Here is a 26,548-nt window from a genome sequence, read left to right on the forward strand (position 1 = left end):
TCTTCTTTTGATATAACCTTGATATTGTGTAATTCTAAACATATAATAACATAAATGAGAAACTGGAGATGACTACATACAAGTCACCCTATTTAATTAGTAAATTTGGAGTTCCTCAAGGAAGTCTTATGGGACCCTTACTGTTTTTAATTTATTTGAATGATTTACCCGATGTGGTTGACTATAACTGTGTATTATTTGCAGATGACATATCCATAATTATTCCTGACGAGCATAAAGCGATAAATAATTATAATATGACTATTAATAAAAATTTAGAAACTATATTGACATGGTTTAATGAGAACAATTTATTCGCTAATATGACAAAAACTAAATATATACAATTTTCTAATTATAAAACAATACATAAATCTCTAAATATAACACACAGTGACCTAACGATTAAAGAAACAAACACAATAAAATTTTTAGGCATTATATTAGATTGCAATTGTAACTGGAAAGCTCAATGTGATACAGTGGCAGGCAAAATAAATAAGTTCGTTTTCGCTTTAAGAAGGCTCAGACAAACTGTATCCTTTAATGCTGCACTTACTGCATACCACGGTTATATTGCGTCAGTTTTACGGTACGGGTTAATACTATGGGGAAACTCCACTAATATTTCAAATGTTTTTCTGGCACAAAAAAAATGTATAAGAGCTTTATGCAATGTCAGTCCTCTAGAATCGTGTAGACCATTATTCAAAAAGCACCGTCTGTTAACGCTTACTGGTCTATATATATTAGAAATTTGTATGTTCATTAAAAAACATGGTGAACTTTTTAAACCAGCAAAGGACTATTCCATATTAGGATTAAGAGATCCAACTCGCCTTCTGATGCCATACTGTAGAACAGCGCTTCATCAAAATAACGCAAATGTTATGTGTATTAGGGTATTTAACCACCTTCCAAAGAATATTAGAGAGATGCCTAAAACATTAATGCATAAAAAATTAAAATTATGGCTAATAGATAAATGCTTTTATAGTTTAAAAGAATTCTTTAGCCAAAAATAATAGTATTCAAATGTAATTTTTGAGAGGTACCTACAAACTAATGTTTATTTTATATTATCTCATTGAATTAAAGCTATGTAATGTGTATTAAGAACGTATAAGTATAAATTAAATATGATATTCCAATATTGACAATCAAATATTTGTATGCCGATATATTGGCGAATTGTGCTGTACACCAATTAATTGTTAACAACTATGTTACCACGATTCATACAAATAAATCATTTCATTTCATTTCATTTCATTTCATTTCATTTCATTTCATTTCATTTCATTTCATAAAGAAACCGAAACACATGGTATTCTGAAGGGGCAAGGTCAGGGATATATGGCAGATGATTTATTAACCCCGGATTTGCCACAGTCTGTGAAGCCTAACCGACTTTTAATCACAACCTTTTTCGGACGTTGGTGTGATACGTCAGTTCTGAAATCTCTGTTCAAGGATCTCTTCAAAAAAGGTTCAGTTTCATTACTTTTTAATAAAGATTCGTAAATGAGAACACGGTTAAATTAATGGGTTTCTATCAGTGAAGTGTGGCACCAAACTATTGAACTTTTTGTGAACGTTGTTTTTGTTTCACACGAGAAAAAACTGTTTGTACTATATTTTAACCTTTACACAAGGATCAGCGGGATTAATTAGGATAGATTGTATGTATCGCGTCACACGAGGGCGGCCATTAAGGTTTTTACAGATACTAAATACAGATGTTTCTTAATTAATGGCGAGCGGCGTACTGGCGTGCTGATTGTCCAAAGGAGGGATAACGACACTAGGGAATGAAAAGCGATACACAGACAGCTTAATTCATTATATTCTGTTGTCTAGTACCAAGCCACAAATTAGCGCGAATTTTGAATGAAATGCAACAGTTGATTAACAGTTATTCAGCTAAGACATAATTAATGATATGCACTTCATACTCCATTTTTTTTAAATGACATCCATTTGATATGTAACAGGTGACCATAGCAAGGTAATCTTTCATATCAAAATTCCAAGAGTATAAATGCTTAAGGCAACTTTGTACTGCTCTTATTGCCACTGCATTATAAACTTTTACAAATTTATTGGCTATTCTATAAGCGCACATCTGTATTAAGAGCATTTTACTTATTCGTATAAGTTTCAAACTGAAACTTTTGAATGCACGCTCGCAACTTTTTAATGCGTGACTAGAGCGTTACGCGAACGATGATTTCTCGCTTTGAGGAGTAAGTTTTCTTTAAACTGTTCTGTACTTACGAACGAACACTAGCGTTACACGAACGATGATTTCTTGATCATTTTATATATTTTATTTATATAAAATTTGTTTTAATTCAGTCGTGTGTTTTCAAGCAGAAACGCTTTTCTTTATAAAAGTAACCTTAATAATATCATCTTAACCAGCCAGATGCTAAAAGTATAGCCAAAGATATTTTATGACATACTTACTATATGCGAGAACACTTCTTCCTCAACCTATTAATATAATATTATATAAATTCTTCATGACAATATTAATGGAAGTAATTACCGAGCAGCATTTTTTATGTGAAATGAAACACAAACATCAATGTTGTTTCAGAAACTATTTAAATTTTATGCTGCTTTTGAAAATGTTGAAATTTATGCTAGAAGCAGTTATTAAAATTAAAATGAATAGAAACTTTACATGCATTAAGTATACATTTATTTAATAGACAAGGAAACACATTGAGTGCGGCCATCCGAATAAAATCATATGTCATGATGTAAAAAAATGGTACAAAAGTTTCACGTGATGGGAAGTACTGAGACAACCGCTCATGGAAATAAGTAACACCAGGGATCAAAAGATACGTTACCGTCGGTATGCTTATGTATTATTTCAAATTTTCTTATTTTTCTTAGTGAAAATGAAAAAAAAAATTTAGTAACGTAAACTTACAAAATGCATCTGTAAATAGGTATAAAATGTTCACAAGTGCACAAAAGCCTCAAAAAGTTAATTACGTAAGTAATTAAAAATACGTCAGTGAATGCTACAGGGTCGCAGAGACTCGAGATATGCATGGTACCGTACTCCAAATTTATTTTGTCCCCTTCCCTATAATATGGTTGAGGGAGGCGATGGCTGGCTCATGCGTCATGCTCGTGAACGGGCGCTACTTGTGGTGGCAGGATGATCATAATGCTGGAGGCTCGGCTATTTGAGGTTTGAGTATGTTAGTTGCGTCACTTTACATATTAAATTATTTATTGAAATGATTTGATAAACGATGAAAATGTTAATCTTGATTTGAAAGAGTGGCAATGAGTTACCCGCTAGTCCTTCTCATTAGCTCAACCCTTTACTAAGTAGCAGGAGATTCAATAAGAAAATATTTTTTTTTGACAATAATAAGTGTCATTGATTTTGATTTCGGTAAAGAAAATATTAAGGCATGCAAATCATAACCCTACTGTATTTGACTCACATATTTGTCAATTGCACTTAACGAATGGCACACTAGTGGTTCTATTCGTAACTAAAATGTGAAAAATAAACAAACATTTTACAAAAAACATCGACAAAAATGCATTTTTTTGTCAAACTTTTTGTTGACTTGGTGAACTTAATATTCAAAATAATTATTCACTAGGAACGGATTGATTTCTTACAGTGCACTATCTGAGACCATTATATTTAGCATTTGGATGATATTACCTTTCTGCAAAAAAACTTTTACTTTGTGTCTTATGCTTAAGTACATAAGCAATTAAATTATGATAAGTTAAAGTTAAATAAATATATAAAAAATATATTTTAGTAAACTTGCATAAAATATTTGTTGAAATCCATTATGTTGTAAATACACATACTTTTTTTAAACATAGTAAAAAGTACTTTTTCTGAATGATGGTTATGTACATTACCTGTAGGAGGCTCCTTTTCACAGGATGCCGGCTAGATTATGGTGCTAGATGTGGTACACAACGGCACCTATTTCTGCCGTGAAGCAGTAATATGTAAACATTACTGTGTTTCGATCTGAAGGGCGCCGTAGCTAGTGAAATTACTGGGCAAATGAGACTTAACATCTTATGTCTCAAGGTGACGAGCGTAATTGTGGTGCCGTTCAGAATTCTTGGGATTTTCAAGAATCCTGAGCGGCACTGCATTGTCTTGTGCAGGGCGTATCAGTTACTATCAGCTCAACATCCTGCTCGTCTCATAGAAAAAAATGTAACAATATCAATATACTTCCGTATAAACCGTAAGATATTTATGTGACATATCTCTGTGAATTGTTTATAAGATTCAGTAATTTTGTTAATTTTACGAACATCAAGATATAAATAATTGCTGCAGCAAATTCAGAATGATCATTTTATTCCATTTTTGATCACATATTCAATTGACATACAAATTCAACCTCGTGGAAATTTATAAACCACTTAAAATGTTTGACGTTTTCATTTAAAAATTCCATTCGCAATGTTTTCCACACTTTATTTCACAAACAAAGCCTATAATGTTATTTACTAGGTTTGGCGATTGGTACAAATCAAATTATGAGATTCCCCTCGCCAATTAATATTTATTTATCTTTTGACGTTCGTGCAACGGCCGAGTTGAAAGGATTAATGAATATTCATTGTATTGGAAAGTGGCAATGAACGGTGCGTTTGTTATTTCTTTTTCATTTGATTTGTTTTAAAAAATGATAACAAAGTAATATTAATATATCCGTACATATTATTACGTATATACTTACAAAAAATGGAAAAGGTGTTTTCATTATTTGTCGTTAATCGAAGACCCTGTATTATGACTTAATTCCAAATGTATTGTTTTCAGACTTTTCCTATATTTTTTGTATAATACGGTATTTCTTGCCAAATTTCATAGTTACAGGTCAACAGATAAATACCCTATAAGATTAATACTCTGTAAGGGATTCCCTTGAGAGTGTCGAAATATACGATTTTTGCGGCATAAACAGCCTTATCTTTTTTTTTTACGTTAAGTGAGAAGTTTGATTTTTTTACAGTTTCAAAAAACTGTATATTTGAGTACCTATATTGATTAATTTCAACACAGGTTCCCTACATAAAGAGTCTTGACAGACGGACGAACAAACGGACAACAAAGTGATTTTATAAGGGTTTCTTGTTTTCTTTTTGAAGTACGGAACGAAAATGGTGTGTGCTTTATATCACACGCTAAAAGGGAAAATTTTCATCCAAGCGAAGATAACAATATCTAAGTAAATGCAACTATATTTTTGTTCTTTATTCATAAAGAAATAACATTTATATTATATTATTTAATACTAGCTGACCCGACAGACGTTGTTCTGTATATAATAAATAAAATAATGTTTTTATATGAATTTGTCAATAATATATCATAACATCAAAAATTATTTTGTAAAATATGCACCCTGCTGTCGTAATGAAATTGTTTCACAGCAGAACTTTCAAACCGTGCGTCAATAAAATCTCTCATAGAAATTATGTATGGACACATCAAAGGAAAAACAAATTTGTTGTTTTTATTTAATTTAGCAGCATTTTCCTATTTATTCAGCTTTTAAACCTTGTCTGGACTTCCACAAATAATTCAAGACCGAAATTAGCCAAATCAGTCCAGCCGTGAATTATCGGCCTGAATGAATTATAGCCTAAACACATAGTCGGATGTACGGTAGTATAGGCGTAGGTGGGCGCCTAGCACCTATTGGTCCACCGTCGTACTCGGTACGGTGAAAATAATTATTTTGTGCGATGGACAATGCGACATAGCATCAAAGTCAAAGTTTTTATTTGCATAAACATGTTAGATTGATGTTACATAAATATTATAAAGTACATGTTTGCCACATTTATGACGTGCAAATTTTATAAAATAAATTAATTCTAAATCATTAGTTACAATAATATCAATTTAACAAAAGATTACTAGCAGTATTATATAGTATATTGTCGAGTTTTTAGTTGAAAATATTCGTCTAATGAATATAAGCATTTTTTATTAAGGTATATTTTCAATTTAGATGAGAATTTTCTATTTGACGATACCTCTCTTATTATTTTTGGGATGTGATTATAGATTTTTATGCACATACAAAAACAGTTTCTCTGAAATAATGTAGTTCTACAGCAAGGTACTTGTAGTTTGGAATTGGTCCGGTACCGGACCGCTTCAAATGGTTCGCCCGGACCAAATCCGACCAAATGTTAATGCTATTAGTGCATCGGAAGTAAATAATATCTTCATACTTCAAAAAAGAGCTGTACGTGCCATATATCAAACGAGCCCACGAGAACCTCTAAGGGAGAAATTCAAAGATATTCATATTATGACCATGTACGGCCAATATATTTATAGCAATCTCCTGCACGTACATAAACATTATAATTTATACAGTAAAATAAGCGACAAATATAATTTGAACACTAGAAATAACTACAAGCTTATAGTGCCCCCTACTAGGCTCTGTAAAATAAACAATTCTTTTGCATGCGATAGTATTAAATTTTACAATAAATTACCAAAAAGTGTATCTGAATTCTGAATAAATAAATTTAAATCTTTTATTAAACGCAGACGTATGTCGAATGCTTATTACAGTATTGAAGATTACGTAAACGATATTACAATATGGAATTAAATAGTATTATAGTTGTTTTTTATGGATTATATGGTTCATGGCCTTGTGTTGTTCCACTGGTTTGCATTGTTTTGAAAATATGTTTAAACTTTTATGTAATTAATATATATATGTATCTGAATTGTATTTTTTGTGATTGACGTTGACGAACAGTCTTTTGATTTTATGTCAACAAAATATTTTGACTTTGACTTATTAGACGACTCGAGTTGTCTACTGTTATACGGATCGTCCGATGGTCCGACCATGTGTTAAGGATATTAAGGCTTTTATATTACAACCAGTCGTGCGAGCTCAGTATCATTAAACATCTACACAAGTTTTAGTTCAATAAACAAGATGACCTTATTCAAACGTGAAATCATTACGTAAAGAGCCAGTTATAAAAATCCACATAATAAAACAACTTTTATCTGCCACTGTATCACATTCTTCTGAAATTTTTTTTCACTTTTGGTATTAGTTCCGTATATAAATTAAGACTTTTTATTTGATTACATTATTGCTATTAATGTCACATGATTGCAGTATATGTATCTGATACAGTCATCTGTACACATGTAAACTCATTACCAGATATCAAAGCACCAAGAAGAACGAATGCTTAATAGTTTCAGAGTAAACTAGATGATATGGAATATAGATGCTGAGAATTGATACGAATCAACAGAAAGCCACGGCTTTAGAGGAAATTAAATCCCAATAGATTCATCTAAAGTTTCCTCGTTGTTTAACTCGGTTGGATTAATAACTATCGTTTAAATAACATAAACAATCCCTAAAGCGTTAGTAAATCGTAAATCAGGACTATTGTTGGGCAGTAAATGTGGAAACAGAGCATTGGGAAGGTTTGATTAAGGTTTAGATTGTTTAATTTATGGTTACCCAAAGGGCTATTGTTTATTAACCATCAAGTTGCCGACGTGTTCAATTTGTTTAATTAACAGTGTTAAAAAGCGTTTGAGAAAACTAATTTGGTATTATTATTTAAATTTGTTCATAAGGATAAAAATTTATTTAAAGAACTGGTGCGTTTTCCAAAATAGGAGCATAGGTAAGGCAGAGCAGTCCCCCTGAAAACATGCTCTGATAGGGTAACGAAACGTCGGGTTAGCTAAAATAATAAAAAAAAGATTAACTGTTCCATAAAAACTAATGTAAGAAAACAGTTACAATTACATGCGTTTAAAAATAATCATTTAAAAAGTGTTTCATTTATAATTGTAACACGTAATCGCGTGTGTAATCGCGTGAATCAAAGAAAATACTAGAAAAATTAAAGTAAAAACTAGGTTTCAATAAAGAAAATTATTATGGTTAAAATCTATTACATTCACTCTTGTCGATAGCCTTTTTTCGGGGTGGGGGATCTGACAAATATCACACCAAAAATAAAATATATTACTTATCAGTAGTCGGTCTTATATTAGATTTATTCCCGAAAAAAACACTCCAAAACAAATTGCGATGCAAAAACCGTAATGGAATATAGATCACGAAGACGTAAGACGGCAGTCATAAAAACTTAACCATATCATAGATCCTTGTGAGGTCCGACATTACTTGCCCGAGAACTCTCGTAAAAAGATACGATGCCAATGCCAAATAGAATACGAAAATAAGCACATAAATACTATACGTAATAATATATGTTGTTAGTATAACCTCAATACAATGTCTTTTATATTATTGCGATGAGGCTTTGTTAAAACACAAAGAGAGTTAGGTTGAAGTGATCATAATATACAAAATATTTGCTTATTCGTACAACAACAAACTTCAATATGTAGATCTGAGCTTATTTTTAGACTTCGTTTTCAGAATTCAGGCAAGATAAACAGTAAATAAAATGTGTGCGGTTCTGAAATCATTGTCAGGAACGAAGTAGCTCAGGATATTTCGTTAAATCCGAATGTAATTTGTAAGGGATATTATCAATAACTAGCTGACCCGACAGACGTTGTTCTATATATAATAAATAAAATATTGTTTTTATATGAATTTGTCAATAATATATCATAACATCAAAAAATATTTTGTAAAATATGCACCCTGCTGTCGTAATGAAATTGTTTTGCAGCAGAACTGTCAAACCGTGCGTCAATAAATTCTCTCATAGAAATTATGTATGGACACATCAAAGGAAAAATAAATTTGTTGTTTTTATTTAATTTAGCAGCATTTTCCTATTTATTCAGCTTTTAAACCTTCTCTGGACTTCCACAAATAATTCAAGACCAACATTAGCCAAATCGGTCCAGCCGTTCTCGAGTTTTAGCGAGACTAACGAACAGCAATTCATTTATATATATAGATTTTTCACGACTTAAGAAACAAGTGTTATATTTCCTTCATGCAAATTTCTTTCTCTGTGTAATTATAGTAAGTGCAATGTTACGAATACAATCAAAATAAGTGTGTGTATATTTGTGTACTTACACAAGGTAATTTGGCGTAACAAAACAAAATTCCTTAAAACATTATTTTACGTTTGTAGAAAGAACAGTATTGTAATAAAAAAATATGAATTCACTGCAAAATTTAGTTAATTTAGATTGAATTATGACACAAATGTAAACCATTTGACCAATTAACGTGTTTGAGTGTCGGTGTGAGAGCGTATCGTAAAAATTCACTCTGATATTCCCTAATGCGCTATAAGAAGTTTAACTTTACGCTGCATTTAATGCACGACGGTCAAGCGCTGGAGGTTCGGAACGATACGATAATACCCCAAATATATCGCACCTACCCTCTTCTAACAAATGTTCGTATTCCATATAGTTTATCGTAACAACATAGTAATCATAGACTAATATTTTGATTATTTTTTACGATGTTATAGTGAATGAATTATGCACAAACCTTGAAAAACTAAATATTATCTGTGCTATGTCGTTGTTAAGTGTCAAAAGTCAAAATATAGTTTAGGCGGTAAGAACCATGCCAGACACTGCACCACTAATTTGCATCAGTTAAACAAAATGTAAATATTCTAAAATTATGTAATGAATATAAAATGACCATTTAAAATTGAATAAATAATACAAAACTTGCGGATAGTAAAATGTAAAAAAAAGTCACGCAACCCTTCTCGTCGACTTCCTATTTCTCAAGCGGCCATTTGCATTATTTTCTACGCAAAAACGATCAACAAAATGACTTAAATTACTTGGTAGTAAAAAAATCCTGTTGAATAGTAAATCACATATAATTATTTAACATATGTGTATATTGTATGCCAAATATATCTATACAACTTGAAACGATAATAGCAACGACAGCCTAGAAGGTGTCGTTGAGATTATCGTAAATCGTAGTCGTCTCTGACATTTTCAACTAAGAGTAGGGTAAGGACCGATACTATTGAAAAACAGGTGAAGATAATAAAAAGCGTGTTAAAACAAAATACTCAACATTCGATTCGAAGAACCCTGTTCTATATAATATCTGTTGGTAGATCTATTGAGCTACTGATAATATCAAAACCCAGCTGATATTCAAATTCAAATAGATTCAATATTTCAAAGCAACAAAATGTACCAAAACAACATAACAACTATAAATCAATAACAGTAGCGGATTAGAAGGACCTCGCAACAATCGAGAGATTCGACTCTTGTCATTTGAAAATCGTCTTATTTTATACCATTTGGGTAATTAATAGATTCCTGCAAAATAATAACTAAATCTATGAAATTTATTTGCAGTACCTATGAGCTGTATCAATAAAGTAATTTAGATTAATTTAAAACTTGCATATAATGGATAGCAAACATAATAATAAGTTTCAGCTGTAGTATGTATAAATATACTCAGGATTACACAGGAACATTTGAAAGAAAGACAGAAAAATATTTATTTATACACACACACACACACACACACAAAGGTGTTTAAAAAGGAGCCACTCAGCATGTGTTCTATCACAAATGTGTTGCAACGCTGATCTTTTGTGGCTCCCGCGTGACACATGACTTCAAGGAGGACACCTCGCCTGAATAAAATTGTAATTAACATAAAAAACAATTACTACTAAATTTAGAAACTAGAACAAAACATACAGATTAGAAAAAGTAATTACAAATTAGAACGAATACAAAGTCATAAAAAATAATAAAATAAAACAAAAATAAAAAGCTCCCAGTCTCTTTGAAGGCAACTAAGGCTGGAATACTGACTGACTGTTGGATTTGATACAAGAAACAATTAATCCTGTTCAATATACGCTTAAACATTTTCAAATTAAGGAAGTTGGTGAAACTCGCTCTCACTAATTGGAGTTTGCAAAAAGCGACAGAACAAGAATGTTAACACTTAAACTTTCCGTACAGAAGTCTACCAGCTCCAGTAGTCTTCATTAATTAATATTATGAAAGTTCATCCATCCTATGATGAAATCCATCGCCATACATGTAGAATTTATATAAAACTATTTTTATAGAATATCTATAATATGTATTACTTTTATCTTTATTATAGCGGGTAAAAGCTAGTATATACTAGCTTTTACCCACGACATCGTACGGGTGAAATAATTGCATTGTACAGATTTTTTTATTTTTCAAGATACCTTGCAAATAATACACAAACTGCTGTGGTTAATACATTTTTATAAAGTACGTTTTCTTTGTTTTGACACCCTTTGCTAAAACCTAAAGTTTTTACGGGTTTGATACTCGTGAGCACGCCACATAAGGTGGCCCTTGAGAATTGATTTATTGATTTAATATTAAAATCCTCGGTATGCTTACAGCAACGCCAAATCGTATACCGAGTCAGAGGTAATTCTTGGTGCTGAGCAATAAGGCCATTAAGCAAGGTCGGGGCATTTTCCGAAAAAGTTGTCCGCGTTGATGCTAGATGAAAAAACAGCAAATGCCTGCACGAACGGACAGCCCTACCAAGCGCCCTCACCTCTAATGCACATCTACAGATAGGGTATCAGGGTTATCAACTTTGCTTTGGAGTAATAGGTAATAGTGAACCAAAATAGCTCTGGTTCTCCTTGTTTGCAAAGTGTCTAACCCATACAAAAAAAGACGGATACAGGTACGGATAATATCCGTAAATTTTTTTATACAAGCTGCGAACAAATTTACGCTGTACTTTTTCTATGGCTAGAGTAAAATTTGCGTGTGGTGGACTCCACACTACGGAATTATACTCGAGCTTACTCCGCACGTTCGCATTAAATAGTGTGATCATTATACACGGATCGGTGAAACGGCTACTTTGGCGCAAAACAAATCCCAATAGTTTTGCGCTTCCTTACATATGTTATTGATGTGGTCGCTAAAAGTAAGCTTTACATCAATAGTTAGACCAAGGTCTCGAATCTATGAAACCCTTTCCAGTAATACGCCCGATAAGGTATAGTTAGAGACGGTATTTAGACGATTGCGAGACAAAGTTATGATTTTGCATTTAGACTCATTAAACTCCAAGCAATTATTTTTTCCCCAACCTAGGACATTATTGATACCCTGCTGGAGTTTATTGCAATCTGAATTATCACCTATGTGGAGAAATAGATTTAAATCATCTGCAAACATTAAACATTTGGCATGCTTAACAACTTCAGGCAGATCGTTGATCATGATTAAAAATAGAGTGGGTGCCAAGGTGCTTCCTTGACTAATGCCTGAAGATGTTATAAAAGGGTCAGATTTGAATTCATCATACGAGGGATAGCTTCTTCGATAGGACATTAGTTACTACTCTGTCTAACGCTTTTTTAAAGTCAAAATAAGCAACGTCAATTTGCCGACGAGAATCCATTTTTGTTATGGCGTAGTCTACAAAGTTAATGAGGTTTGTCAAAGTGGAGCGATCAGTTCGAAACCCATGTTGCCAATCAGATAGGTTGTTCTTGGCTTGCTGCTTAATCTGACTGTTGATAGCTATTTCGAACAGCATAGCAAATACAGAGAGAACGGCAATAGGTCTAAAATTCTCGATTTTGTTGCTAGAGCATTTGCATATAGTGACTCTCGATATTTTCCAGACATCCGGATATGTCGATGTGTTCAAAGATAAAAAAAAGATTTTAGTGGTTCAACTAGAACGCGCAGGCAATCTTTTTGTATAAAAGGTGGCACAGCATCTGGCTATTAATAGAGATTTTTTTTTAAATATACACCTGCAACTTTAAGCGTATATCTAAGGGCAAAGACAACGTATTTTAAAATTGATATGGTCATTATAAAATGTTGCTTGGCTAGCTTATTATGAAATAACTTAAGATAAGTCCTTAAGTTAGGACTGAATATATTGACCGAAATTATGAGATAGACTGAGTTGCGAGACTTGTTTTTTTTACAAGTTATTTTTTTTTATATGACAATAAGGGATGAGAGGAGCAGGATGTTCAACTGATGGTAATTGATACGCCCTGCCCATTACGATGCAGTTCTGCTCAGGATTCTTGACAAAACTTTAAAATTCTGAGCGGCACTACAACTGCGCTCGTCACCTTGAGACATAAGATGTTAAGTCTCATTTACCCAGTAATTTCACTAGCTACGGCGCCCTTCAGACCGAAACATAATAATTTTTACACATTCCTGCTTCACGGCACAAATACGCGCCGTTGTGGTACCCATAATCAAGCCGGCCCATTGGTAAAGTAAGTCATTTTATTGATATAATAATAATAATAATAATGACATACTTTTACACAAATCATCTTGCCCCAAACTAGGCATAGCCTGTACTATGGGTACAAGACAACGATATATTTAATACTATATACTTACTTAAAAATACATAAATACATATAAACATCTATTACTCGGAAACAAACATCTATATTCATCATATAAATGTTTGCAGCTACCGGGATTCGAACCCGGGACCTCTAGCTTAGAAGTCAGGGTCACTAACCATTCGGCTATATGGGTCGTCGTGATGGCATTTATTTTGTCAGTATAATCGTTTTGAATATTGAATAACTAGGAATTTATGTTTCAAATAACACAGAAATGGTATCGCAACGCACATCCAACCTATAGTTTGTTACTGCAGTACAGTAGAAAATTTTCCATTTCCATATGAAAGATGAATATGCCACGGTAGCGTATAAACTGAATCTCGAAAGCGCAACCTTACTGGATGATTTATTTCTAACAGTATTTTTCATTCTTGGTTGACGTTGTTTACGTTAACTAACATCATGATAGGGTGGAAAGTAGGTGTATCACGCGAAGTTTTACAACAGTTGAGGGTAAGAGTCAATATAGTTTATTTTAAAAATTAATTCTTTTTTTACAACAAGCTATGCAACGGGATCGTACGCATAGAGGCATTCGATTTACGACAAATGTTAATTTAAATTAATTAAATTTGAGAATACAATGCTAAGACATACATACTCATTCATTTCGCATCGTATTGTTATATCTATTCGATTTTATTCTATGCATGAAAACCCCTTAGATCATGACGTATTCCTCTAGTAGTAGAAAAAAAAGACGTGTGGCACTCGGGGACTGCCGCGGTAAAGCTATTGCATAGCATTTTTATCAACTTATGCATGTATAATTATTTATTTATTTTATTAATGCAGTTTTTTTTTTGATAAAATTAATTTAAAAAATAGCAAACGGGAAGTGAGTTAAATTTAACTTGCAAGATTTGATAACATACAGACAACGGGACAGGTGAAACTAAATAAAAATGCTAGTCATAATAATAAAAATTAAAAAAACGTGATAAAAAAATAAATAAATTAAAAAAAAACAAGACGTACCCCAGGCTCGAACCTGGGACCTTCTACACAAAAAGCATACGTGATCACCGCTGTTCCACGGCAACTGCAATGACCGTGACGAAATATCTATATACATCTAGTAGGAATTTCTGGATTCGGTCTCCACGCTCAAGGCCCGCGATAGAAGCTATGCAATAGCTTAAAAAATTCGTCGAGGGTGACAGTTAACCTCTTTTTTAAGCAATTCACGCACATCACCACAAAATGACATACAAATCGTGAGTGTAACACGTAGCTTGTCACGCACACTAAAGTATTGTAGCGCGAGAGTCCTCGCTCACACCCCGTCGTTGCACAATTAATTTATATTCTTCTTTTTTAAATACGTATATTCCTTTACTATCTTTTATAATACATTATAATATTACTTCATTTAATATAAAATCTGGGGCCGAAGACCGACCATTCTTACTTTACTTAATTCTCTAATATCTCTTTTTTCGATTGACTTCGCATCCGCGTTAATATTCAAATTAGGTATAAAATATTATTTATTAGCTTGACGGCCAACCATATTCAAATTCAAATTCAAATTAAAATATTTTTATTCAAAATAGGATGTGAAATCACTTATTGAAAGTCAAAAAAACTACCACCCATTCCAAAGTGAATGCCTCAGGCCTGAGAAGAATGGGCGCAACAAACTCAGCGGGCTATTTTTTTTTCATCAAAAATATGTTTTAAAATTAAAGTAACATTTACAAAGTAACATTGTACAATTAAACTTATTATTTAATAGCCTGAGGGCGGTCGCTCCATTCCCAATCTGTGGTATCATTAAGAAAGTCATTTATGTTATTTACCTTTACCACACAAACGTTTTTTAACAATTCTTTTGAATAACGTTACACCTTTGTTTTGAACATTTTCTGGGATCTTGTTGTATAAGCATATACATCGCCCCACAAAAGACTTACTAACTCGACTTAGCCGAGTAGTAGGCATCATCAGTTTATGTTTGTTCCTGGTGTTAACATTATGGTTACGAGTTTCTGGCAAATTCACTTATGTGCCTATGAACATACATTACATTATCAAGAATATATTGAGAAGCAACAGTCAAGATGTTAATTTCTTTGAATTTTGCTCTCAATGATTCCCTAGGACCTAGGTTATAAATAGCGCGAATAGCCCTCTTCTGCAGCACAAATATTGTATTAATATCGGCAGCGTTGCCCCATAGCAATATACCATAGGACATAATACTATGGAAATAACTAAAGTATACTAGTCGCGCCGTATCTATGTCAGTTAATTGTCTAATCTTTTTAACCGCGTAAGCTGCAGAACTAAGTCTGTTCGCCAATCCTTCAATATGGGGGCCCCATTGTAATTTGGAATCTAGAGTTATGCCAAGAAATATAGCAGATTCTACCGGTTCTATCACCTCTCCATTTAACAAAACATTTGCATTTACATTTTTGACATTTGGTACGGTAAATTTAATGAATTCAGTTTTCTTGCTATTTAACAATAGGTTATTAGCGCTAAACCAGTACACGATGTCAGATAAAATATCGTTCACTTCGTCATACATAGCTTGGTTTCTTTTCACTTTGAAAATCAGTGAAGTGTCGTCCGCAAACAATACTACCTTATGTTTTTTCTCTATAAGATTAGGAAGATCATTTATATAGATAAGGAAGAGGAACGGTCCAAGAATAGACCCTTGTGGTACCCCCATACAGAAAGGAGTCCCAGGAGATCTCCTGCTATTCACATCGACCCTCTGAATTTTATTGTTTAGATATGAAATCAGAAGATCGAGCGCAGTTCCTTTTATGCCATAGTGGTATAGCTTCCTGACCAGCGTTGAATGTTGAACACTATCAAAAGCCTTAGATAAATCACAGAAGATGCCAAGTGCATTCTGCAATTCCTCCCAGGCATCAAAAATATTCTTGATTAGCTCAACACCTACATCCATTGTTGAACGTCCCCTAGTAAAGCCAAATTGTTTCAAATGAAGTAACTTATGAGAGTTAAAGTAAGTAAGCATTTGGCTTAAAATTATTTTTTCAAAAATTTTACTAAGGGTCGGCAAAACCGACACAGGACGATAGTTGTTCGGGTCAGAAGAGCATCCCGACTTAAATATTGGTGTAATTTTACTATGTTTCAGAAGGTCAGGAAACACGCCACGATTAATACAATAATTAAATACTATTGCAAGATATGGTGCTATGACATCAATTATTGAACTTATTATTTTAACAGAAATGCCCCATATATCAGCAGTTTTTTTCATGTCTAGAGATTTAAAAGTTTTAATTATTTCTCCAGGGCTAACAAAACTAAAATTGAAACTTTGTTGACATCCTATAACATTTTCCAGAAGAAGTGACTCAGCAACACTGGTGGAGGAGACAAGAGTTTTTGTGATAGAAACTGGAATCTCAGAAAAAAAATTCTCAAAAGCAGTAGCAACTTCCTGCTGAGATTGAATTATTGTATTGTTTATTGATAGATTATATTCAATGTTGCGGTCTTTCAATCTTCCAGATTCCCAGTTAATAACATTCCAAGTCATCTTTATTTTATTTGATGCATTTTTAATTATCTGTCTGATATGCATAGACTTTGCAATAGAACAAACACTTTTAAATAATTTAGAGTATTTTTTAACATACTCGAGAAAAGATGCATCATGATTATACAATGATCTCTCACTATACAGTTCATATAGCCTTTGTCTGATCCTATGAATGCCAGCTGTTGCCCAATCATTAAATGAGACCACCTGCAAACTCTGTTTTAATTATTTTAAATAACATATCATACATTTCATTTGGATTAATATTATATTTGAATAAATCCAAATTTGAGAGTTTAACTGACACATTGCCTCTATATTTCTCCATTCGCCTATTATTCACAGGAACAAACGTAAACTTTTTAATTTTAGTACATTTATTGACCTCAATATTAAAAGAGGCTAACTGACCAAAGTGGTCTGAACTCAGTTTGTTAATTATTGCCTGAGAAATGGGTTTATAATTGGTAAATATGTTATCAATACAGCTTTTGGAGGTGCCAGTTACTCTAGTAGGCTCTAAGAAAATATTGGTTAAATCATATGATTTGAATAAAGATCTGAATCTAATACTGGTTGAGGATTTTTCTAATAAATTAATATTAAAATCACCACATGTCATGATATACTTCTTAGACTCAGATAATTTTAATAAAACCTCCTCCAATACACTTTCAAATAATTCATATACTGCATCTGGGGGTCTGTATATACTAACAACAATGACGCTCTGCACAGGCTATTTCAATTGTACGTTCAACAGAGAGGCCCACAATATCTTCTCGTTCTTTGAATTTAAATAATTTACTTACAAGAATAAGAGAGCCGCCACGTGTAGCTTTTTCTCTGCTAAACGCACTTGCCACCTGATGACCACTGAAGTTAAAATATAGAATATATATTTATATAGAACAATGAGTTCTTATATACGGCTAATAACTTCTTGTTACAGTATTAAACCTGGCGTGTATTTATCGGTTGAAGAGCAGCATGAGGGTCTATCTTGTCTAGACGTATAAGTGATCTAAGAAAAACTCCTTTCTAGTAAACTTCTTAAACTTTTTAAATATTTAATTAAATCATGATTGATTGAATCATGATCAAAGCCTCTGAAAGTACGCCATGTTTAAAAACTGTATTGAAAATGAATATTCCTTTAATTCCTGTAATGACGTTCAAGGTTCTTAAGGGTTTCCAAAGTTCAAGTCAAAGTCGAAGTTGAAAATAATCAACTCCTCTGATGAACTTAACTTTTACTGGCAAAATAAAGATTAATAATGATCACCATATTATTTAAAACTAAAAATTTATAAAAATCAGAGAAGCAAATAAAGTTAGAGGCGACTAAGGGCATTTAGCAGTGGGAGGCTCCTTTGCACAGGATGCCAGATATGTTATGGGTACCACAACAGCGCCTTTTTCTGCCGTGAAGCAGTAATGTGTAAGCATTATTGTGTTTCAGTCTGAAGGGCCCCGTAGTTAGTGAAATTACTGGGCAAATGAGACTAATCTTATGTCTCAGGGTGATGAGCGCAATAGTGGTGCCACTCATACTTTTAGTTTTTTAAGAATCCTGAGCGGAGCTGAACGTCCTACTCGTCTCGTCCTTTATTGACATAAAAAAAGATTAAAATGCTTGTGGTAGCTGTAATCTAGCCGGCATCCTGTGCAAAGGTGCCTCCCACTGGGAAAAATATAATAGAATACATACAAAACAAATAAATACGCAATTTTATTCATTACATAATTTTATATTTGTGTAATAAGGAGGCATAAAAAACACTTTTTTGGTAACTAATTTTATCACCAATAGGTGACATATTATTTCATTCATATTAGATAACATTTCATGTTTTATTATTTCTTTATAAATAGTTAAGCCACAAGTGATAAACCCCGTGAAGAGATTTAAAAAGTATTAGACATGCAAACGTCTTTTGTGATTTTTCTCTTCTATACACGACAAAAGTGTGTTAAAGTAGGTTATGCTCCACAGAACTGCCGGATTCGCAGCCAATAGTCCGAGCACAAAAGAGCTGGTATTCAGTGGGGGATATGTTACGTGCAAACTGTACTTCGTCGCCCGCCGACCCGCCTGCTAATCTTACGTGGCTTTTGAATGGCTATGAGGTAACTAAGCTAACTTTGTAATTGCATTTAAGTTTTATATCCAGCACTTTAACTTTTTAGTTATAGCACGTTTTGTTCGAATAGTCTCTCGTAGACAATTACTTGGTGCAATATACTTTTATCGGACTATACTTTAACGACTTAATACAATATAAACTTTTAGCAGTTCTCAATGTATTGAATTCAATGGGTATCAATATTAAGTATTAATAAATAGAAAGTATTTCATTCAAATTATTCTTAGTACTTAAAAATTACGAACATATATATCCATCGTATTGTGAATTTATATTGTGAATGTATTGTGGTCTTTGAAAGAAAATCTTACTAGATCAGATGTAAATGGAATGGAAAAGCAATCCCTACATTTATCAACATACATCGTAAGAATCAGTAAAAATGTTAGTGCAGAACATAAGTTTAATTTGTATTTTTTTGTATTTTATTTGTGTTTCAAAGGTTAAGGGCCTCGATATACCTGTGCCGGAGGTGTCTTACAATAGAAAACAATCGTTCATTAGCGACGCTTCTCTAGAAGACGCAAACAGAATCATATTCACTCCATGGGAAACTCCTCCGGGGTATGAAGAAGTCCAACCTGAAGATGTTACCCCAAGGGATACGTTTGAAGAAAACATTGAAAGTACAACGCACTTTTCTAGATATGATTTAAGTAAAAATATAAGTAATGAAGAAGAAAGATCAAATAAGACATCGTCGTTTAGTCAACTTATTATGAGAGTTCAACCCACGCATTTTCAAAAGGTAAGGATCTGTTAAAAGCATTGTCTTTTATATTGATAACATTTTTATTGGCTTTTTACGTGATTTGTATTTTTTAAGTGATTATATTCCTATGTGAAAGACCACGATGTACGGTGTTCTGGTTACAAATTAATTTATGTTTGGTTCATAAATTAAACTAAACTTAAGAACAATTAGTTTATTGAACTAAGTCTAAATGGTTGAAATGGTAAATGGTTATGAGCACACGGTAACCGATTGATGCTCGAACGTAAACTTGGGGAAAATGTGGAAACACGGCAGGCGCCAGCGCAACCGCTGACAGGGCGTAACGTGATGTGCGATGTTCCACTCGTACATGCTTCACTACTAGAAAATACACAAATTTAATGTGAATAGCAAAATTTATTGATGATGGATTAGAATGGATGCGCCCCAGCGCTTTAAACACTGCCAAACGTTCTACTGACGAATAGATCTTAGTATATTTGCTAGACTTTACGTTTTGGCGTCATCTATCTGTTAAAACTCAATAATTAATATAAGAAAATTAATTTGAGATATCCAGGTTCACCACTTGTCCATAGGATTTGGTATATAAATTAAATTAGTATTTTTTTTTTATTTTTTTTTATTCGGGAAACAAACAGTACAATTTAATACACTTAAAAAATCAAACTTAAAATATAAATCACTGACCAATAAAAGTTTCCACAATTAAATAGTACATAGAAAAATGCGAGCAAATTAATTACAATTTAAAAGTACCTTTTTTTACGTAATTCTTCTCAATTGAATATTACCGCGCACGCCTTATAATAATATTACAACGTACTTTTCTAAAACGAAAGAACCATAGAGCTTATTTAAACATATACTTGAAAATATATTCAATATAGTCAAAGATTTATTCTAGAAAAATCGTAAACTGTAAAATTTGCACTGAAAATATTTTAGCGATCTGAGTTAGTTAGTTAGTTGCCAAGAGTTTGAGAGTCGGACAAACATTTCTCGAAAAAACTGAGATTTATGTGTTCATTTAGTCATATTGTGTTCTCGTGAATTGTGACTTTAATTAAGCATGCAGTTTGAGTAATTTTTCCTCGTATGTTACGTGGATATTGTATTTCCACTGTCTTTGGGTAATCAAGTCTTTGTTATATGTTACATTACTGTAAAACAGAATAGTTAAACAAAGAAATGAGAATTAAGATAACTGAATAAATAAAGAAAATACTCTATAATTATACAAAAAAATATAGTTTTTAATAAATTTCTCAGATGAGGGCGAATATCTCATATTGAAATAAATAGCTATTTAAAGGCTTATGTTGCGTGTATAAACCAACAAACTAAATTCGATTTTCTGAAATAATTAATTTAATAAAAAATTGAACCATTAACACGCTTCTTAGTCCTTTAAAAACTAATTATAATATTGTCAATAATATATTGAATGCAATTTATTGAAGTAGGCGTTACTTTGCGGAAATCCACAATTATACAAATGATTTAAGTTTTCTTCTGCGAGACAATACGTCCTGAGGATGTCTCGTGTAGAGGCGAAACACGTGTCGAATTGTTTAAAAATAAATATTGGCGAATTAAGACTAAAGAAAACTTAAATCATTTGTATATTGAATGCAATTGTTAATTTCACATATTGAAATAGTAAATGGTATCCAAATGTTTTGAGTATTATTCTGTTATCTGTTTCGCCTCTATACGAGGCATCCTCAGGAGATGTTGACTCGCCAAATTCTGGTATAAAACTTAATCTTTAAGCAATTCGACATATGTTTCGCCTCAACACGAGGCATCCTCAGGAGATGTTGACTCTGGAACGAGACTTGTTTAAAGACAAATATTGGCGGAGTTAACACTCAAGAAAACTCAAAACATTTGGATAATTATGGATTTCCGCAAAGTAACGCCTACTTCAATATTTTTTTAGTATATGTTTGGAGTATAAGTTTCATATTACAGGGGCGTTTAAATGTAACATGTGTTGCTCGAGTACTGACAGTATGGGCTGGTAGTGGAGTGATTCTACTAGACGAGGAGCGGCCCCAGATCGCACCCGTCATGGGAAGCCGGGATTCTAATAACGGTAATATTTACATGTACCTACCTACTAAGCTAGAGGTCCCGGGTTTGAATCCCGGTAGCTGCAAGCATTTATATGATGAATATAGATGTTTGATTCCGAGTCATGGATGTTTTAACGTATTTATGTATGTTTATATGTATGTATGTATGTTTAAGTAAGTATATTGTATTAAATATATCATTGTCTTGGAACCCATAACACAGGCTATATATGCTTAACTTGGGGCAAGATAATTTGTGTAAAAAGTGTGTCAATATTATTATTATTATTATTATTATTATTATTATTATTATTATTATTATTATTATTATTATTATTATTATTATTATTATTATTATTATTATTATTATTATTATTATTATTATTATTATTATTATTATTATTATTATTATTATTATTATTATTATTATTATTATTATTATTATTATTATTATTATTATTATTATTATTATTATTATTATTATTATTATTATTATTATTATTATTATTATTATTATTATTATTATTATTATTATTATTATTATTATTATTATTATTATTATTATTATTATTATTATTATTATTATTATTATTATTATTATTATTATTATTATTATTATTATTATTATTATTATTATTATTATTATTATTATTATTATTATTATTATTATCATTATTATCATTATTATTATTATTATTATTATTATTATTATTATTATTATTATTATTATTATTATCATTATTATTATTATTATTATTATTATTATCATTATTATTATCATTATTATTATCATTATTATTATTATTATCATTATTATTATCATTATTATTATTATTATTATTATCATTATTATTATTATTATTATTATTATTATTATTATTATTATTATTATTATTATTATTATTATTATTATTATTATTATTATTATTATTATTATTATTATTATTATTATTATTATTATTATTATTATTATTATTATTATTATTATTATTATTATTATTATTATTATTATTATTATTATTATTATTATTATTATTATTATTATTATTATTATTATTATTATTATTATTATTATTATTATTATTATTATTATTATTATTATTATTATTATTATTATTATTATTATTATTATTATTATTATTATTATTATTATTATTATTATTATTATTATTATTATTATTATTATTATTATTATTATTATTATTATTATTATTATTATTATTATTATTATTATTATTATTATTATTATTATTATTATTATTATTATTATTATTATTATTATTATTATTATTATTATTATTATTATTATTATTATTATTATTATTATTATTATTATTATTATTATTATTATTATTATTATTATTATTATTATTATTATTATTATTATTATTATTATTATTATTATTATTATTATTATTATTATATCCGTATTCCACACAGCGTGTACGTAAGCCATCAAGAGGTCGGGAACAGATCGCCTGTAATTAATTTTTACTTTCAGTTTTGTTATTTTATCATTTTCAAAGGCTTCGGCATTATTGGTCTATAAGTATTTTTTTGAAGTAAAACTTCTTCACGCCCGCTTGACTTCGGGAGTAAGCTGTTGAATACGTGACTAGAACGTTACGAACGAACGCTAGCGTTATGCGAAGCGTTTAACTTGGGTAGTAAGTTGGTGAATACGTGACGAAATCGTTACGAATGAACGCTTCTAGCGCTACGCAATCCGTGATTAATTGATTATTTAGAAATTTAATTTCGTTGTTGAACAATTTAAAAAATTTATACTTTGTTTTACTTCAGTCGTGTGGACTAAAGGACACTCGTTTTTTTTTATAAAGAAAAGTGACGAGACAAGCAAGACTTTCAACTGATGGCAGGTGACACCCTATTGCATCAATCTCATCATAATCATCCCAATGCCCTCATCACGTAGTCATGATCACAAGAGCGTTGTGGACTTTATAAAGCGTCGAATAAATTTACTTATAAATTCGAAAACATAAAATACGTTGATACGTAGCGGACGAGAATCGAACCGGGGTTCCGTGGTGACATCCAACGGTTCAAACTATTGCGATTGTTATACTTGCACATTACTGCTTTACGGCCGAAAAATGCCCCGCTGTGCCATCTAGCCGGAACACAGTCCAAGGAAGCCCCCCATTTGCAAAAAAAATGTGTGTGTGTCCTTATGTATGCACGCAAGAAGTTATACTTCTTTGGCTTAACAAAGCAAAAATCATTACAATGTGTTCCTCGTGCTATTCTACGTTTTTAGAAAGAACGATTTTGTAAAAATCTTGGGAAGTTAATTATTAAATAATGAATACGGATGTATGGGTTGAACCCTTTGCCTGTCCTAATAATGGACATGGAAAAAAATAACGAATGACGTCAGAAAATTTTAGGAACCAACTTCAACCTATTACTTTTGTGTTACAGTGATGTGCGCGCATCTCAAAATTTCACTCTCATAATTTTATAACGCGCCTAAAGAAATATATATAACTTCAAAATTAAACAATTGTAAAGTATTTTGTCGCCTTTATTACATCGCACAGTTACGAAAACACAATTCATTACGGATTACGTCTCAAAACGACTTCTAGAAACAGAGCTTAGTATCTAAATTATACCGTAAGTTTGTAACTTTCTGGATTTAGATCTAATTAGGTGGCCTGGAATATTCTATTATGATTCTTGTTGATGTAGTATTTTCCTGTACATTAATTCGTTAATTATTTGAATAATCCATTCGCAATTAACGTAAAATACCCAAATAAGTCGGAATAGAATATCTATATTATATCTTATCTCTCGTTCATGAAACTATAATTTTATATGTACTTACTTGATTATGAATCCTTAAGTCAAGTTATTCATTTTCCAATTAAAGCGTGCATTTCTGTCTTCTAAATAATCATACGAGTAATGAAAGAATCCATAATTCGGTTTGTAATTTTTGAAAAATATTACATTTTTAATTAATTATTTACTATTTAGTAATAGTATGTTGACTATACAAATTTATAGAGCGAGTGTAATTCAAAGGGTTAGGAAACATCGATATAGACGTATATACATGAGGGGAAAGGGCCAGGTCAGGTCAGTGCCAATAATAGAAAACTGACGGAAGTAAACGTATAACCGTAGCATATCAAGTTATGTAATATCTGCCTAGCCATACAGAAACAAAGCATCATCATTTTTTATGACAATAAGAGACGAGACGAGCAGGTAGTTCATCTGATGGTAATTAATACGCCCTGCCCTTTACAATGCAGTGCTGCTCAGCACTACAATTGCGCTCGTCACCTCGAGATATTTTAAGCCGGAAAGCCCAGTAATTTCACTAGCTACGGCCCTTCTGACCGAAACACAATAATGCTTAAACATTACTGGTTCACGGGAGAAATAGGCGCCTTTGTGGTAAAACTACCCATAATCTAGCCGGAATTCTGTGCAAAGGAGCCTGCCACTGGAATATTACATTTAAATGAGTAATCCTTACTTATATGCTTTATTGACTCACATTTTATACTTCCAGGTGTACCTGCGTTGCAGCACTTGAACATTTTATCATGGTTGTGTTTTTGTGTAACATTGAATTGGTAAGCTATGGTATATATATATATAGTACGTGTTTTTTTAATAAATATATTTAATTGTCCCTATACCGATTGAAGGTGATAATAGTGTGGTGTGGTTGATTCTTCAATGTTTATCTAAATTATCGATATAGGCTAAACTTACCCCTGCCCTACCAATTTTATTTTACTTCTGTATCACAGTGGCATTTCATAAATGAATGCACTTTTATTAATTGTTCTTGTTTCTTACTTATAATAGGTATAAACTGACTTGCAATATAACATTAAATAGTGTAATTGTATTTGTTAAAGAATTCATATTATCTTTTATTATCTTTTTTCATATAAATATTAAGTATACAGAACTAAGTAAATATAGAAAAGCATTTTAATCTTTACCGTTTTACTCGATGTTGTTTTGAAATCAAACAACTCATAAATATAAAGAGAAATTGGGTATTATTAACTATATCGCAATGTTGCCAAATTATCTGAACTTGCCTGTTACATTGGAACTTTAATAATACAATTTAAATTTTAGTGTTTGAACTCTGGCGTCAATATAAATAACTTTAATCTTCGTCTTCTCTGTGGTGTCATTTTTATCTATATGATTATTATAAAGTGTATGTAATATGTGTGAATGTTATTTATTTCAATTATTAAATCCGGACGACCGAGTGACGAGCTTTGCTCGGATTTTTAAGAATGTACAAAACTTGAACAAAAACAAAAAACTAATAGGAAATCTGGATTCGAACCGGGGTCTTCTGCTTTCCGGATCACCCAATGTCCCATCTGAGCTATACAGTCTTGTATATAGTGGCGAAATTTGCCTTTATATTCTAATGTTAATGTAGCTGTTTCTCATTAAAACACGGATAATGCTACATTTTTTTAAATTGAAACTAGATCGATTTATCATCCCCGAAATCCCCTGTATACTAAATTTTATGAAAATCGTTGGAGTCGTTTCCGAGATTCACAATATATATATACAAGAATTGCTCGGTTAAGATATAAGATTAATGTGA

At 31.4% G+C, this 26,548-nt stretch overlaps 1 protein-coding gene across 1 annotated transcript in view; it reads left to right on the top strand.

The window, feature by feature from the left end:
• The window catches only part of LOC126968218 (uncharacterized), a 93,160-nt gene that overhangs the window by 64,898 nt on the left and 1,714 nt on the right, over nucleotides 1-26,548 (top strand). The window contains exons 5-8 of the mRNA XM_050813086.1: nucleotides 18,954-19,087; nucleotides 19,547-19,852; nucleotides 21,818-21,941; nucleotides 25,472-25,535. Coding sequence (XP_050669043.1) covers nucleotides 18,954-19,087; nucleotides 19,547-19,852; nucleotides 21,818-21,941; nucleotides 25,472-25,535 — 628 coding nt within the window. The remainder of the gene's footprint in view (nucleotides 1-18,953; nucleotides 19,088-19,546; nucleotides 19,853-21,817; nucleotides 21,942-25,471; nucleotides 25,536-26,548) is intronic.

This window comes from Leptidea sinapis, chromosome 15 (assembly GCF_905404315.1).
Source record: "Leptidea sinapis chromosome 15, ilLepSina1.1, whole genome shotgun sequence".
In the NCBI taxonomy this organism is placed as follows: Eukaryota; Metazoa; Arthropoda; class Insecta; order Lepidoptera; family Pieridae; genus Leptidea; species Leptidea sinapis.